Genomic DNA, 17,764 nt, shown 5'->3' on the forward strand with positions numbered 1-17,764 from the left:
TTTTTTTATTTTTATATGAATTGTATAAAAAAGAGTTGTTCCATTTCACCAGTGCCAGCTGTTCGCGTTGACTGGGAGCCGAGATGCTCTTTTATACATGGGTACCAATCCTGTTGAAAACACTGTTGGTAGAGTGGAAGAGACAACTTTTACGATGACTTATCAGAGTTCTGCGTGGAGCACATATAAAAGATACCAGAGGGCAACACCATATAGCACAGTATTACCACACACTCTCCTCGATCAATATCGCACAAACCCTTGAATACCGTAGAACCCAAGGCAGGTAAATGTGTGCGTTTCATCACCAATCCGTGAGTTCAGAGCGTGTGCGCAGTGGGAGGGTGAGGGAGGCGTGTGTCGTGGGGGGGGGGGGGGTGAGAATCATGGAAGGTTGCTTGTGATTGGTCCGACATGCCATGGCGGTTGTCGGACGTGGGTGCAAAGTTCAGAGAAGAGAATGGATTTGCTCACCAAACGAGGCCGAGTGTGAACAGTGATGAGCGGACTGTGAACGCTTTCTCAACAAGAATAGAGAGACTACTATCACCCCGCAGGGATAGGCTCTGATTGTTGGGCGTTTCCTCCCTGTGGAAAACCGGTAAAGTCCAGTTTGCCTTTAGAAATGTTAAGGGCCTGTTGTTCAGCATATTTTTTCTAAAGCATCAGGTCTCAAATGCGTTACTTTTCCTTCAGCCGCTTACTTAGCTGTTGCTGTTTATCTTTCCCCCCCCAACCCTCCCCGTGCTGCTGCTGCTGCTGCTGCCACGCTCTGCCACTGACCCCAGACGCTGCTCCGGCCAGACGGTGGTTTGTCGTACCTTACTGCATGTGGAACGCTCCAGCGATCTCATCATAACCCCGATAACACGTTCTTTATACAACACAACAAGGCGTCAACATGGGGTGTTTCTTTTAGTCTGATGTGTCTGCTGCCTTCATGTCTTCGATTGAAAGTACAATCATTTTACCGCCGTGTTTGTTTTAAATCATACGACCATTCGTGGGATTGTTTTTGATTAGCCTTTGTTTTTAATTACAGATGTCACATAGCTTTTATAGTACACAATGCATGGAAACGCAGACTTCTTCTGGAAAGAGAATAATGTTTTACTTTTTGCTGGAGTACTCTGCAAACTAAATAAAAGGTATTGTTATAAATAAAATAAAATGGAAAAACTGTACAGAGAGCATTCTTTTTCGTCGTCTCGGCTGACATTGTTGATTGGTTAAAATGGTTTTAGTTTAATAGTTTTAATATAACATTGCTATATAATCTAATTAAATAAGTAATTAAAAATAAATCTGCATAGGGCCCTTATAAATGTACGGCCAAAAAAATGCATAGAGATAGATAAATTAAAGAAGTGATTGAATGCTTTTTTCCTGACTCATTAAGTTTAAACACCTACTTCTGAACCATTCACATCAGCGTACTGGGAGCCCTGGCAGAAAGCAGAGTCCAGTAGGGGAACATGCCATATTATTTAGAGATTCAAATTTTTTTTGGGCTTTGAGAAAATGAAGCAAACTTGTATAGAGGTTGGCTCTCATGCAATAACGCATAGAGATGCATCACTTTTGGAACATCCGATCCTCTGCCTGTCCTCCTCCCTGAAGATGGGTCCTTCTAGGTCACTCTCGATGTGCTCCACAGCCCGGCGCAGGTCCTCTGGCAGGCCGATGATCCTCCACTGGTCCCCAAGACGGTCTAGGACGACCCCAGGGTGTCCAGCCAGGCTCTCCTTCACTAGGTGGATCTCGCTCTGGCTCTGGCTCTGCAGGGAGCAACTCAGCACCGAGGTTGCCACTCTCTGGTACAGACACAGAACAGCTCTGAGGGCGTGGCCCTCCAGGGTAACGGCGTCTTCAGACCCCCCGGGTTTAGCTTTGGCCCAGACCGCATCTCCCATGTAACACAAATTCACACCGAACTTGCTTTCGATCATGGCCATTTCATCCTTATAAGCGATAGCCATCACTTTGTAGTTGGTTGCATCTATTGCTACACCAGAGCTGAGCAGAGGGTCTCTGAAGTTCATGCTGACCCTTTGTGATCTTCCTTGAGCTTCCCCTGCAGATGACGGACCAGGAACCGGAGTATTAAGGGTTTTCTTTCGCATTTTTGAAATGGTTTCGAAAGTCTTCAGGCTTTTCATCGGCCCACACACCTCCACCTCATGGGGTGACACGGTAAGCGTGAGCTTCTCTCGACCCTGCTGGATGAGTTGAAGGGCTTTCTCCCAGTCCACTTGACCGGGCTCATGGGAGTAAGAGTAGCTTGTGGAGTCTCCTAAACAAGACTGGACCAGATCGGTGAATTCAGAGAGAGCCTTGACTGGGTCTGCTCCAGCGCTGGTGTCACCGTTGAAGGACACCTTCACGTCCTTTTGGATATGAACTCCGTTTTCTTCCTCGATGCGTTTCATTTTCTCTCTGTAGACCTGGTTCACATACCAGAAGTGGGCCAGCGGTAAAGTGCAGCTCACAGGCTCCTGGAATAAAATGCAATAAATAAAAAAACAAACAAGGAAGATTATGCATTTCATTTCCACTCTTCTACCTTACTTACATTTGAATTTACATTTAGGGCATTTAGCAGATGCTAGGTGAACTCTGAACAAGTGAGCCTTGAGTCTTTTGACGTCGGCAGAGAGATCTACTTACAGGCAATCCGGATGAGGGGCTTGAGGCTTCTGCTTGGGTCCCTGGCAGCTCATCTCCAGGCAGAACACAAGTCACTAACGCTGTTCTCTGATGCTTCAAGGTCAACTTAGTTTCTTGAGTGAATAGATGTTCTTGAGATTGAAAAAAAAAAAATTGGTGTTAAAAGACATGTCATTGGGATTTATATTTTGCTTATTATAAAATAAACAAAATTAAATGAGGCCTACCTAAAGAGGCTGAAACCACCGCCTCAACAGCTCCATCTTGTGGAGAAGTTACACTCAGACACTCCCAGACAGTACTGCTGGCGGATTTGGTTAACCAGGTTTGTAGAGCCTTTTGAAGTTCTACCTCCGGCTGCTGAGGTACTCCTTCTGGCCAGTCTACCTTCAGACGAATGGTGGCTTTGTTTTCCATCTCGGTAATCCTGGCTGAAAGTTTTCAGAAATCAACGACCCTTCATTATTATCAACAAATTACGTCATTGTTATTTTCAATTGCGAACGTGTCAATAACGCCTGTTCAACCTGTCAATAACGCCTGTTACGTTATTGACAGGTTGACAGGCCCAGCGTGGAATAATCGATTTTTTACAGCCTTATGGTAGCAACAGATATGAAATCGGGGTTGCTTGTCAGCAGGTTGAATGTGAGACAGATTGTTTACTAGTCGTTAACATCTGTTCGATATTTAACGTCGGGACCAGACCGGTCATATGACACTGACGTTTTAGTTTTTCTCAGAAATAGCCTCTTGCTTATTTAGCTCCCACTCGTACCCAGTTCTTGTCTGAGATGCAGACGTTTCCCCGTTCTGATAAAACTACACCCGAGTTTGTTATTCCTCGTACTCCCCCCCCCTCGACACACACGCAAAACCACACACACACACACACACACACACACACACACACACACACACACACACACACACACACACACACACACACACACACACACACACACACACACACACACACATACAATGTTTAGTTGCATACGTTTTCAACTTACTTCACCCGTTGGTTCGCTTCTTAATTCTCTTCTTAAAATCAAAAGTGAAAGTGTTGGACCTATATAGCACATGCCACGCCCACATAATTCGATACCTCCCCAGTGCCCACATAGTGTGATACACGCCCATAGAGCAAGTGACACGCCCACATAGTTTGATACACGCCCATAGAGCCAGTTACACGTCCACATAGTTCGATACACGCCCAGAGAGCATCGTGAGCTATCATGACGTGCAGACGAGACCGGATTAGCAACCTACTCCTAACAGGATGAAACAAAACGTAAAAGAGAATCATCTGGCTTTATTGATAATGTAATGAGAACATAAAGAAGCCACACTGCTAAACTATCATGTTTTGATTATCTTTTATAAATGCAAATATCACACCAATCAACTTCAATCACCAACATGCATTAGATTTGTTATTGGTTTGTATTTGTAAGTATAAATAGTTTAAATGTTAATACAATACTTTCCACATTAAAAGTTATTTATGTGAATCAACTACAATGAGAAACTTAACCGTAAACAACAAAATAGTTGTCTACTTTTACAGTGTGCTGATATTTTGAAGGCGCTAACAATTTTGTACAGTTGAAGCCATCTCGTCTTAATATAACATAATTTCTAATGTAGTCTATATATTCTCATCATTCAACAAACCTTTCCACGTAACAATCAGCAAGATATTCATACCCATTAAACCATTTGCCCTATATGAGACATTCCCTGTTTCTATTCAAAAGACAGATACATTCAAAGTTTGATTTGTTTAAGTGATACAGATTGGATCTTGAAATGATACAGATGTTTTTCTAACGAGAGGACTTCACTCGATGCCTTTCGCCTTCAGTTCCTCCTTCACCCTCCGAAGGTAGTCGGGGTCTGGATACCCAAAGCTGCAAAACAGGGCCGTTGCCAGGGTTTAGAAATGAGTGGGGTCCAGATTTCTTTATTTGAATAGCGCTCATTTACTGCAAACAGACACATACAGACACAACCAAAGCAATACACTACACACAAACTCACTATCTACAAATAAATCGATACAGATACAAAAATACTTTTATAAAATATTATATTTTGTGTGTGTTTGTAATATCAACGTTAGGGATGGGAATCGAGAACCGGTTCTTGTTCAGAACCGGTGCCGAGTCAACCGATTCCTTGGAATCATTAGCAAGCCTGCTTAACGATTCCGCTTATCGGTTCCGGTCGCGGCAAATGTGTCGTGACGTCACACACACGCTGCTTTGTTTTGGTTAAGAACGCAGCAAACATGGCGCCGCCGAGGAAGAATTGCATTGCGCGTTCACACCAGACGCGACGGGGCGACAAGATCCCATACAAAGTGAACGTAGAGACGCGTATCGGGCGAATTTTTCGCGATAGAAAACCGGCGACAAGTTTTTGTCGCGATGACAGCCAATCAGCGTTCAACAGCGTGATAACTGAGTGACATGTGTAACGTAACAGCCAATCAGCGTTCAACCGTCAAACTCAGTGCAATGCAGTCCGGGGTGAACTGCGGCATGGAGGAGAAAGTGATTGCTCAGTGACCGCATAGCTGGCTACGGCCATGCTGCCAAACAGTTGACACATTAGTGGATCAATCCTTCCTGTCTCCACTCTCTCTCCGCTCCAAAACATCCAAACGTTGTTAAGACGTGGACATCAGCCTACCTCGATGGACCTCCACCGATGTTGGTCTTGTGGTGGATGTCGTTCCAGGTGACCTGGTCCTCAGACCCCGAGGTACGGGAGGTCCCCACCGTGAAGATCAACCTCTTGTCGAAGGCTCTCTGCAGTAACCTCAGCACCTCCCTGCCTTCTCTGTTGTCTGGGAGGTACGCTGATCTCTGGGTGCCATAATGTGTCTTCCCAGGGTTGGGGTGTCGGGCCTTGGGATACAGGAGGGGGTGAAGTTGCAATGTAAATTCAAAAATAAAATATGTGCATACATGCAGATACAAGAAACATATCCATGTATCTTTATATATAAATATAAAATGATAATAAGTACCGTCTGTTTTCCAGGATACATCTCATATTTGATCACTATATTGCCGTGTCCCTGGAAACCTGGAAGTGAATTACGTTGAGTTTCATATGTCATTCTTCCGTCAGGCTGGTCCCCCGTCAATTCTCCAAAAAGAGCTTTACAAATCGGACAGGTGGGTCCCATCTTTGTCACTAAGTTTTCCAGACATTCTTTGCACAACGCGTGGTTGCACGGCAGCGTTGTCCTGTTTGTAATTTGATCCATGCAAACAGGACACTTGTCTTCTTCGTCTTCAGCTCCTGGGGCTCCCCTCACTGGGGGTTCGCCTCCTGCCATGTCACTTCCTTTGCTGGAGTCGACTCCATATCTCAGGTGTCCTATCCTCTGCTTGTCCTCCTCCCTGAAGACGGGTCTTCCTAGGTCACTCTCGATGTGGTCAACAGCCCGGCGCAGGTCCTCTGGCAGGCCGATGATCCTCCACTGGTCCCCCCGAAAATCAGGGACGACCCCAGGGAGTCCAGCCAGTCTCTGCTCCACTAGGTGTCTCTGGCTCTGGCTCTGCAGGGAGCAGCTCAGTACCGAGGCGGTCACTCTCTGGTGCAGGCACACAAGAGCTCTGAGGGCGTCGCTCTCCAGGGTAAAGGCGTCTTTGGATTTCATTTCAGCTCTTGCCTTCACCTTATCCGGTATGTAACAATATTTCACCCCAAACCCTTTTTCAAGTTCTGCCAACTCCGTCTTAAAGAGAGTAGTTATCACAACCCACTGTACTGGATCAATGTGCAACGTGTCTGATCTTCCTTGAGCTTCCCCTGTAGATGACTGACCAGGAATCTGGGAATTATGGCTTTTCTTTAGAATTTCTGTTTTTTTTTTGAAAGTCTTCAGGCTTTCCATTGGCCCACACAACTCCACCTCATGGGGTGACACGGTAAGCGTGAACTTCTCTCGATCCTGCTGGATGAGTTGAAGGGCTTTCTCCCAGTCCACTTGACCGGGCTCATGGGAGTAAGAGTAGCATGTGGAGTCTCCTAAACAAGACTGGACTAGATCGGTGAATTCAGAGAGAGCCTTGACTGGGTCTGCTCCAGCGCTGGTGTCACCGTTGAAGGACACCTTCACGTCCTTTTGGATATGAACTCCGTTTTTTTCCTCGATGCGTTTCATTCTCTCTCTGTAGACCTGGTTCACGTACCAGAAGTGGACCAGCGGTACAGTGCAGCTCACAGGCTCCTAGAATAAAATGCAATAAATTAGCAAACAAACGAGGAGGGAAATCATTTCTTTAATTCTTACACATTGCCCGTCTTTCGGATGAGACGTTAAACCGAGGTCCTGACTCCCTGTGGTCACTAAAGTTCCCATGACACTCATCGCTAGAGTAGGGGTGCTAACCCCGGTGTCTCTACTCATCGCTAGAGTAGGGGTGCTAACCCCGGTGTCTCTACTCATCGCTAGAGTAGGGGTGCTAACCCCGGTGTCTTTACTCATCGCTAGAGTAGGGGTGCTAACCCCGGTGTCTCTACTCATCGCTAGAGTAGGGGTGCTAACCCCGGTGTCTTTACTCATCGCTAGAGTAGGGGTGCTAACCCTGGTGTCTTTACTCATCGCTATACTAGGGGTGCTAACCCTGGTGTCTTTACTCATCGCTATACTAGGGGTGCTAACCCCGGTGTTTCTACTCATCACTATAGGTCCTAATCCCGGTGTCGTGCCAAAACTCTCAACCTGGCTCTTGCAACATGGCCACATCATCAGCCCTGGTCTTACATTGTATAGGTTCATTCCTCACCTCTCCAGTGTGTGGCGGAGCCTCGTGAGACTAGCCTGATCTCTAGAAGTCACACATCAGTTTCTCGCTGAAACTCAGTCTGGCCCCTCAACAACAATCAGCGCTACTTGGAGGGAGTTTAAATTTATACGGAAGAAAGAAGCACAGCACCACAGTCTGCAGAATGAATCAATGGTGGCCCCCAACGAAAGGGTAGCAATCAGAACGATTTTTATCCGAAAATGTTCCTGGTTAGGAACTAAAACTCCCTCCCCCAATCGCTGATTGGCCAGTCCACGGGTTTTGAAAGTTGGGTTCAACGGGAGCAAAGCCAACTGATTGGGAAACTGTGGTGTGACCGAGTGAAAGCCCTTCACACTGGTGGTGGAGGATTGGTGATAACCCCCAAGCTCTAGGTAAAGCACTCTGAGTGCCATGACAGGAGATATATAAATGCAATGAATACTATGAACTATTATTGTGGTTAGTAGGCATAGTAGTATTACTACTCACAGGTGGTGCAGATGGGAATAACCGAGGAGTGTCGTTGTCATGGGCTACTGGAGCAGAATACCCCCCATTAAGACGTCTCACACTGGCTGTTGTCTGGTCCCTCAGGGTCAGCTGGGTGTCCTCAGTGAACAGGTCCTCCTGCCCTTAACATTCAAATCACCTCTCATTGTTACACATTTGATTGTTCATTTCATGTTAGATAAAATAAACAAATCTGTAATTACCTGTAGCCGGTGTTATCTCCAGCCTCACACTTCCATCCTTTTGATCAGTTAGACTTACACACTCTGTGATGACTGTGCGTTTGGGGTTTTTGTTGAACCAACTTTGCAGAGCTTTTTGAAGTTCTGCCTCCCACCTGCGTGGAGGTTCTCCCTCTGGCCAGACTACCTTCAGATGAATGGTTGCTACAGGTTTATCCTTCTTCATGGGGGTCTGAAAGTGAAACACCAAAACCGAAGATAAAAGCCAATAACAATGCAGTGACCTCATGTTCAAGCAGTTAACTTCTGAGAATAGACAAGACATTATCAAAGTTTGGCTTTTTTGGTTATGTTTTGGGCTGAATACTTTACATACTTTACAAACACCACATTCCTATTGATTAAAATATGGTCACTAATTCTAAATTTAAAATAACAATAATTGTGTGGATACTCAGACCAACATTGTTAAAATAACATGTTTAGAAGATCGGAGAAGTTATCTTTTTCTCTGCTTGAAATATAATAGTTGCAGTTTTGATTTGACCAGAAGCATAGTCTAGGAGATAGTTCCTGCCCTGCCCTGATCTTTGGTTCCAATGCTGCACCCATTCGGTTTGTAACATGGTACGTTTCATAACTTGTTACGTAACGTGAGTGTCAACATAATTAAGTGCTGGAATGTCATTTGAAGGTCCAACGATTGAAGCAGCAAATCTGATCCATGACATAACTTTTTCTTCCTCCAAAGCCACTCACTGTTTCAGTGGGCTCCTCTCTCTGTCCAGGGGACGCCATGTTGAGTCGGGAAGTCAGGTTGGCCAGGGACGTCCTGCCGAGAGGAACACAGACATGTAACTCAAAAGGTGATTAATAGATCTTCTGGTACTATACGTGTATATACACTCCTGCTAGTGTATATACGTGGTGTATATTCGGTGGACCTTACTGGTAATACATGGTGAACATTTCATTATAAACGAGTTCTGAAAGCAATACGAAATGGTATATTATAATAACGATTATTATAATATTATATTATCATCACAGCTCAAGCTATGTTAGGACACACAGCTCGGTTAAACTTTCGTTTCGGCCCGGTTGTAAAGTCTGAAGTTAGTAAGGCGTACTACCAGGCCTAATGGTTTACATACCGCTGGTCTGTATCCTACATTACAACCTTACATCCACCCTTATAATGTTAACTAAGTCTCTAGTTAACATTATAAACTAAAACCTTTATAAATACGTACGTGAGCAGCTTCAGACACACCCTGGTCTTTTCTTCCAAACTGAAAGTGAAAGTGTTGCAAGGACGTGCGCCCACTAGTGGCGACACACGCACGCACAGACGCACACACACAAAGCCAAACAAGGCAGATGATACATTTCATTTCCACCCTTCCAAATTAGTAACATTTAAACTTAAATTTAGGGCATTTAGTAGACGCTTTTATCCAAAGCGACTTACAATCAGTACATTTGTCAGAAGAAAGAGAAACAACAACATATCGCTGTCGGTCCAGCAAGGATGTTCGTAGTACCGAGTGCCAAGCACTTACAATTGCTAGGTTAACCCATTACCCGTATACAACAAAGATAGCTAGGATAAGATGCTACACAATGCTAAGTACTATTTTTGAGTGCCAGGACGTACAGCATACTATAGCGCCGGGGCTATGTTTGTTGTGTTATTTATACCACTACTATTGGTTAATATGTGTTCCCATCATGCTTTGCTTGGGGAAGTCAGTTAGTGAGGAGTGAGTGAAGACTACTGGTGGATTTAATGATTCGTTTCCGTGACCCAGTTCGCGTGATTCAGTTTGCCACGAGGAGTCGTTCACGAATCGTTCGTTCGTTCGTTCAGTCGAGTTTCCGGTAGCACTAACTCCACTGAGTCTGACTGACTAAGCTGAGAACCGTTCAATGGGGTCCATTCCATGGTGCGATTTACCGCTACCGAAAACCAGGCTGAACGATCATACGATTCGTGAACGACTCCTCCCAGTTCAGTCGAGTTTCCGGTGAATCGAATGGTGAAAGAGACGACCGAACGAACGAGAGAGACGAACCGGTTCAGTTCTTTCGTCCTAAAGACTCGTTAATTCGAACCGGTTCGCGAACGAACGAGCCAACACTAGTGAAGACTGCTATGTCAAGTGCTCTGTTGAGTTAGGTCTTGGAGGTGTACTCTTGAAACGATTCAATAAAGTCACTGAAAGAATATAACGCCTCTGCTTTTGACATTCGCTACAATACTATGGGCCCTATCTTGCATCCAGCGCAATTGACTTTCTACACCGACGCATGTGTCGTTGCTAGTTTGCAACTGGCGCGGAGCGTTCTTTTCCCTCCACTAGCACGCGTCACTATAAGGGAATGATCTTGCGCCCCAAGGGACGGTTCAGCAAAAGGAGGAGGCGTGTTCTGGCGCAAAAGTTCCCTGGTGCTATTTTGCAGTTTCAGAAAACAATTCCGCCACAAACCAGGAAATAGCTGGTTTAAAGCGGTACAGCGGTAATAAGTTGTACTTTTAAATCAATGCATCTGCAAAACACCGTACAGCAAACACATATTTTCGTGTACACATATTTTCGTGTACAAGCCCATAACTTTAAGGATTGATGAGTATTTGATTGTTTGAAAACATTGTTTTATTGCTAGTGAGTGTTAATAAGAATGAATGAATAAGGGGGCACGTGTGTGTATGTGTAAGATAATTAATGAATGCGGGCGCGTGTCTGCATCCGTGAATGAGGCCATATTATTTGGCCATAAACTGGGCCATTTGACGTTTGAAATTCATGTGGTCAAGTAATGCACCTGTCTCATCAGAGACTGCAAACGCTCTATCAAAATATCAACTCGTCAGTATCAAATGCATTGCTCTTAAAGGGGATTAGAGATGGAACTCTCGTTGGTTTATTTATACGCCCAAACCACACCTACGGGTATTAGGCTATTTCAGGGCAACCCTTTTTAGATTTGCGTCGGGTTCAAGAGTCATTTATCTGCCGGTATAATAGCAACATCGCCATAGAACCGCCCACAAAGCTACTTGCGTTTGGCGCTTCTCACTTGCGTTTCAGCCTGTTAAAATAGGGCCCAATGTGCGTAAGGTGATACACGCCCAGAGAGCAAGTGACACGCCCACATGGTTCGTTACACACCCAGAGAGCATCATGAGCTATCATGACTTGCAGACCGGATTAGCAACGTACTCCAGGTTGGACAGGATGAAACAAAACGTAAAAGAGAATTGTCTATCATCTGGCTTTATTGGATAATGTAATGAGAACATTAAGAAGCCACACTGCTATGCTATCATGTTTTGATTATCTTTGATCGATGCAATTATCACACTTTAAATGTTCAATCAACTTCAATCACCAACATGCAAATATTTAGTTAATACACACACACACACAAACACACATCTGATTTGTTATTGGTTCGTATTTTTAAGCATAAATTGTTTAAATTTGACTACAATACTTTCCACATAAAAAGGCAGTTATTTATGTGAATCAACTACAATGAGAAACTGAATAGTAAACAATGGTTGTCTACTTTTACAGTCTGCGCTGATATTTTAAAGGTGCTAACAGTATTGTACGGTTGAAGCCAGCTCTTCTTAATTTAACATAATTTCTAGTGTAGATATATATTCGCATTCAACAAACCTTTCCACCTAACAATCAGCAAGATATTCATTCCCATTAAACCATTTGCCCTATATGAGACATTCCCTGTTTCAATTCAAAATACAGATACATTCAAGGTTTGATTTGTTTAAGTGACACAGATTGGATCTTCAAATGATACAGATGTTTCTCTCATGAGAGGACTTCACTCGATGCCTTTCGCCTTCAGTTCCTCCTTCACCCTCCGAAGGTAGTCGGGGTCTGGATACCCAAAGCTGCAAAACAGGGCCGTTGCCAGGGTTTAGAAATGAGTGGGGTCCAGATTTCTTTATTTTAATGGCGCTAATTTACTGCAAACAGACACATGCAGACACAACCAAAGCAATACACTACACAAAAACTCATTATCTACAATTAAATAGATAGAGATACAAAAATACTTTTAGAAAATATTATATTTTGTGTTTGTTTGTAATATCAACGTATTCAAATCCTGATTTTACACTTAAATAGCGCCGCTAATATAAATTAAAAATCATGATTAAAAAAACAATTAAAAAATCAATATATATATATATGTATTTTTTTTTTATTATTACAAAGGTCCAGACCTCAGTGACCGCATAGCTGGCTGCGGCCATGCTGCCAAACAGTTGACACATTAGAGGATCAATCCTTCCTGTCTCCGTTTCTCTCCGCTCCAAAACAGCCAAACGTGTGTTAAGACGTGGACATCAGCCTACCTCGTTGGGCCTCCACCGATGCTGGTCTTGTGGTGGATGTCGTTCCAGGTGACCTGGTTCTCAGACCCAGAGGTAACGGAGGTCCCCACCGTGAAGATCAACTTCTTGTCGAAGGCTCTCTGCAGTAACGTCAGCACCTCCCTGCCTTCTCTGTTGTCTGGGAGGTACGCTGATCTCTGGGTGCCACGATATGGCCTCCCAGGGTTGGGGTGTCGGGTCTTGGGATACGGGGAGGGGGGAGTTGTAATCAGAAACGTCAAAAAAATAATATGTGCATTTATGCAGATACAAGAAACATATCCATGCATCTTTATAGATTGATATAAAATGAAAATTAGTACCGTCTGTTTTCCAGAAGGAATCTCATATTTTATCAATATATGGCCATATCTCCAGAAACCTGGGAGTGAAGTACGTTGAGTTTCATATGTCATACTTCCGTCAGGCTGGTCTCCCGTTATTTCTCCAAAAATAGCTTTACATATCGGACAGGTGGGTCCCATCTTTGTCACTAAGTTTTCCAGACATTCTTTGCACAACGCGTGGTTGCACGGCAGCGTTGTCCTGTTTGTAAATTTATCCATGCAAACAGGACACTTGTCTTCTTCTTCTTCAGCTCCTGAGGCCCCCCTCACTGGGGGTGCGCCCCCTGCCATGTCACTTCCTCCGCTGGAGTCGACTCCATATCTCAGGTGTCCAATCCTCTGCTTGTCCTCCTCCCTGAAGACGGGACTTCCTAGGTCACTCTCGATGAGGTCAACAGCCCGGCGCAGGTCCTCTGGCAGGCCGATGATCCTCAACTGATCCCCACGTAAATCAGGGACGACCCCATGGATTCCAGCCAGTCTCTTCTCCACTAGGTAGCTCTCGCTCTGCCTCTGCAGGGAGCAACTCAACACCGAGGTGGCCACTCTCTGGTACAGACACAGAAGAGCTCTGAGGGCGTGGCTCTCCGGGGTAAAGGCGTCTTTGGATTTAATTTCAGCTCTTGCCTTGACTTTATCCTGTATGTAACAAAATTTCACCCCAAACCTGTTTTCAAGTTCAGCCAACTTTGTCTTAAAGAGGGTAGTTATTACAACCCAATGTAATTGATCAATTGCTAAACCAGAGCTGCGCAGAGGGTCTCTGAAGTTCATGCTGACCCTTTGTGATCTTCCTTGAGCTTCCCCTGCAGATGACGGACCAGGAACCGGAGTATTAAGGATTTTCTTTTGCATTTTTGAAATGGTTTCGAAAGTCTTCAGGCTTTTCATCGGCCCACACACCTCCACCTCATGGGGTGACACGGTAAGCGTGAGATTCTCTCGACCCTGCTGGATGAGTTGAAGGGCTTTCTCCCAGGCCACTTGACCGGGCCCATGGGAGTAAGAGAAGCATGTGGAGTCTCCTAAACAAGACTGGACCAGATCGGTGAATTCAGAGAGAGCCTTGTCTGGGTCTGCTCCAGTGAAGGACACCATCACGTCCTTTTGGATATGAACTCCGTTATCTTCCTCGATGCGTTTCATTTCCTCTCTGTAGACCTGGTTCACGTACCAGAAGTGGGCCAGCGGTACAGTGCAGCTCACAGGCTCCTGGATTAAAATGCAATATATTAGCAAACAAACAAGGAGGGAAATCATTTCTTTAATTCTTGCCCATTGCCCGTCTTTCGGATGAGACGTTAAACCGAGGTCCTGACTCCCTGTGGTCACTAAAGATCCCATGACACTCATCGCTATAGTAGGGGTGCTAACCCCGGTGTTTCTACTCATCGCTATAGGTGCTAACCCCGGTGTCTCTACTCATCGCTTAGTAGTCCTACAGGCTATAGGCATAGTAGTATTACTACTCACAGGTGGTGCAGATGGGATTAACCAAGGAGGGTGGGTGTCATGGGTTACTGGAGCAGAACCACCCCCATTCAGACGCCTCACACTAGCTGTTGTCTTATTGTCCCTCAGGGTCAGCTGGGTGTCCTCAGTGAACAGGTCCTCCTGCCCTTAACATTCAAATCACCTTTCATTAATACACATTTGAGTAGAGTTCGTTTCATGTTACATAAAATAAATCAAATCTGTAATTACCTGTAGCCGGTATTAGCTCCAGCCTCACACTTCCATCTTTTTGATCAGTTAGATTTAAGCACTTGGTGGTGACTCTGTTTTTTTGGTGTTTGTCGAACCAAATTTGCAGAGCTTTTTTTAGTTCTGTCTCCCACTTGCGTGGAGGGTCTCCCCCTGGCCAGACTACCTTCAGATGAATGGTTGCTACAGGTTTATCCTTCTTCTTTAGAGTCTGAAAGTGGAACACCAATAACCGAAGTTAAACCAACAACACTGCAACGAACCAACAACTTTATCAACACAGTCCTTGTGCAGAAGGGAAGGTTTACCCCATTAGGAACCTCTTCAGCATCAGGTTGATCTGAATCCTGTGAACTGGTTTTACTTCCAGTACTCTGGTCGTTAGAATTGTTGTTCTTTGAGAAAGAACCACCCCCATTAAGACGCCTCACATTGGCTGTTGTCTGGTCCCTCAGGGTCAGCTGGGTGTCCTCAGTGAACAGGTCCTCCTGCCCTTAACATTCAAACCACCTTTCATTGTTACACATTTGATGGGATTAATTTCATGTTACATAAAATAAATCAAATCTGTAATTACCTGTAGCCGGTGTTATCTCCAGCCTCACACTACCATCCATTTGACCAGTTAGCTTTGAGCACTCGGTGGCGACTCTGTTTTGGGGGTTTTTGTTGAACCAACTCTGCAGAGCTTTTTGAAGTTCTGTCTCCCACTTGGGTGGAGGTTCTCCCTCTGGCCAGACTACCTTCAGATGAACGGTGGCTACAGTTGTATCCTTCTTCTGGGGAGTCTGAAAGTGAAAAACCAAAAACCAAAGATAAAAGCCAATAACATTGTAGTGACCTGACAGAACACGCCCCATTACTTACACCTCTATTCAATGCATCCGTCAATAAAATTCAATGTAGGTTCCTACCCTAATTGCCCCTTTAATTCAGGCACGTAATCTTGGGATTAATGGAGGTGTGGCTGATTAACATGCAAAAAGTGTGAATGTGTGAAGCGTATATGTTTAAATAAATGCCTCTACATCAACAAAGTTCTTGTGCAGAAGGGAAGGTGTTTACCCCATTAGGAACCTCTTCAGCATCATTACTTCCAGTACTCTGGTCGTTAGAATTGTTTTCCTGTGAGAAAGAAAGACACATATTATTGAATACAACTACACAATGGTATGGACTTTTGTTTTTGACATCTTGCTCATGTTCAAGCAGTTAACATCTGAGAATAGACAAGAAATGGTCAGAGTTTGGCTTTTTTGGTTATGTTTTGGGCTGAATAATAAAATGTATACTTTACAAACACCACAATTCTATTGATTAAAAGATGGTGACTAATTCTAAATCTAAAATAACAAGAATTTTGTGGATACTTAGGACCAACATTATTAATATAACATGTTTAGAAGATTGGGGAATATGGCAATAGTTTAACATTTGATATTTCTTCAAAACATTTGATATTTCTCCAATAAGAGTGCGGAAGGCTTTATGAGTTATTTCTGATTGTTGTTTTTCCTCCTTCATTAGAAACCACGTTATCTTTTTCTCTGATTGAAATTTGACAAATGCAGTTTTGATTTAACCAGAAGCATCGTCAAGCTAGCATAGTACTAGCCTTGATGTAGCGTCATAATTCTAGCCCTAAAAATGTGTGAAGCGTATATATTTAAATCAACTCCCCTCAGTGATTGTGCAGAAGGGAAGGTTTACCCCTTTAGGAACCGCCTCGGCGTTAGTCTCTGAATCCTGTGAACTGGTTTTACTTCCAGCACTCTGGTCGCTATGCGGATACATTACGTTAGAATTGTCTCTCTGAAAGCAAGAACGACATTACATGTTATCAAATACAACATCATAATGGTATACTATTGTTTTTGACGTCCTGCTCATGTTCAAGCAGTTAACGTCTGAGAATAGACATGACATTATCAGAGTTGGGCTTTTATGGTTATGTTTTGGGCTGAATAATAACATCATACATTACAAACACCACATTTTGTATATCTATTGATTAAAGAAGATCTCTAATTCTAATCTAAAATAACAATAATGTTGTGGATGCTTTGGGCCGACATTATTATTGAATATTATGATTTAAATATTATATTTTATTTGACCGGAATCATAGTTCCAGCAGCCCTGCCTTCGCCCCCTGGCCTTGGGTTCCAGTCCTACCGGCTGCACCCGTTGGTTTGTAAAATGGTATGTTTCATAACTTGCTATGTACATAACTTGTTATGTAACGTGATTGTCATCTTAATTAGGTGCTGGAATGTGATTTGAAGGTCCAACGTTTAAAACAGCAAATCTGATCCAGGACATAACTGTTCCTTTCTCCTAAGAAAGCAAAAAACCAAAGCCAAAAAAAAAAAAAGCCGAAACCAAAGCCACTGCACTCACTGTTTCAGTGGGCTCCTCTCTGTCCATCAGGCTGGTGGTAGGGGACGTCATGTTGGGGTCGGGACGACGTTCTGCTAAGGGGAACACAGACACGTCACTCATGGTACTGGTACTAGTGTATATACGTGTATATGGTATATATATGTGGACCTTACTGATGATAATATATGGTGTGTATATAATTAGAAACGAGGTCTGAAAGCGAGGCGAAGTGGTATATTATAAGAATGATTATCATATTATTATATTGTCATTACAGCTCAAGCTTAACCTCACACACACCTCGTTCAAACTTTCGTTTCGGCTCGGTTGTACAGGCTGAAGTTAGTAAGGCAAACTACCGGGCCTTATGATTTACATACCGCTGGTCTATACATTATAACTTCACATCCACCCTCATAATGTTAACTAATTCTCTATTTAACATTATAAACCTTTATGAATACGTACGTGAGCAGCTTCAGACGCACCCCACGGTCTTTTCTTCCAAACTGAAAGTGATACTGTTTCTAAGACGTGCGCCCACTAGTGGCGACACACAAATACGCTCGCAACACACACACACACACACACGCACACACACACACACACAACACACACACACACGCACACATTCACCACACACGCACGCAACACACACACACACACACACACACACACACACACACACACACACACACACACACACACACACACACCTATCGACAGTTAAAATCCAAGCTTGAAATTAAA

At 44.0% G+C, this 17,764-nt stretch overlaps 1 protein-coding gene across 6 annotated transcripts; it reads right to left on the bottom strand.

The window, feature by feature from the left end:
* Positions 1–2,134: 2,134 nt before the first annotated feature.
* Positions 2,135–17,563, bottom strand: LOC130401944 (E3 ubiquitin-protein ligase DTX3L-like). 6 transcript variants are annotated; one of them, XM_056605987.1, is made up of 16 exons: positions 17,483–17,563; positions 17,033–17,103; positions 16,343–16,444; positions 15,698–15,757; positions 15,210–15,420; positions 14,941–15,125; positions 14,633–14,843; positions 14,399–14,547; positions 8,195–8,417; positions 7,971–8,113; positions 5,708–6,919; positions 5,368–5,585; positions 3,681–4,583; positions 2,895–3,098; positions 2,668–2,798; positions 2,135–2,495 (listed from the first exon to the last, which is right to left on the bottom strand). In XM_056605987.1, exons 2-13 carry the CDS (start codon positions 17,081–17,083, stop codon positions 4,514–4,516), a joined length of 2,835 nt encoding a protein of 944 aa, XP_056461962.1. In that variant the 5' UTR covers positions 17,084–17,103; positions 17,483–17,563; the 3' UTR covers positions 2,135–2,495; positions 2,668–2,798; positions 2,895–3,098; positions 3,681–4,513. The 6 variants fall into 6 exon arrangements, with proteins under 6 accessions (XP_056461962.1, XP_056461963.1, XP_056461964.1 ...); XM_056605988.1 differs by having other exon boundaries at positions 3,668–4,583; XM_056605989.1 differs by having other exon boundaries at positions 17,033–17,106; positions 17,483–17,530.
* Between the last annotated feature and the right edge of the window lie 201 nt (positions 17,564–17,764).

Source organism: Gadus chalcogrammus, chromosome 13 (genome assembly GCF_026213295.1).
Source record: "Gadus chalcogrammus isolate NIFS_2021 chromosome 13, NIFS_Gcha_1.0, whole genome shotgun sequence".
NCBI lineage: Eukaryota > Metazoa > Chordata > Actinopteri > Gadiformes > Gadidae > Gadus > Gadus chalcogrammus.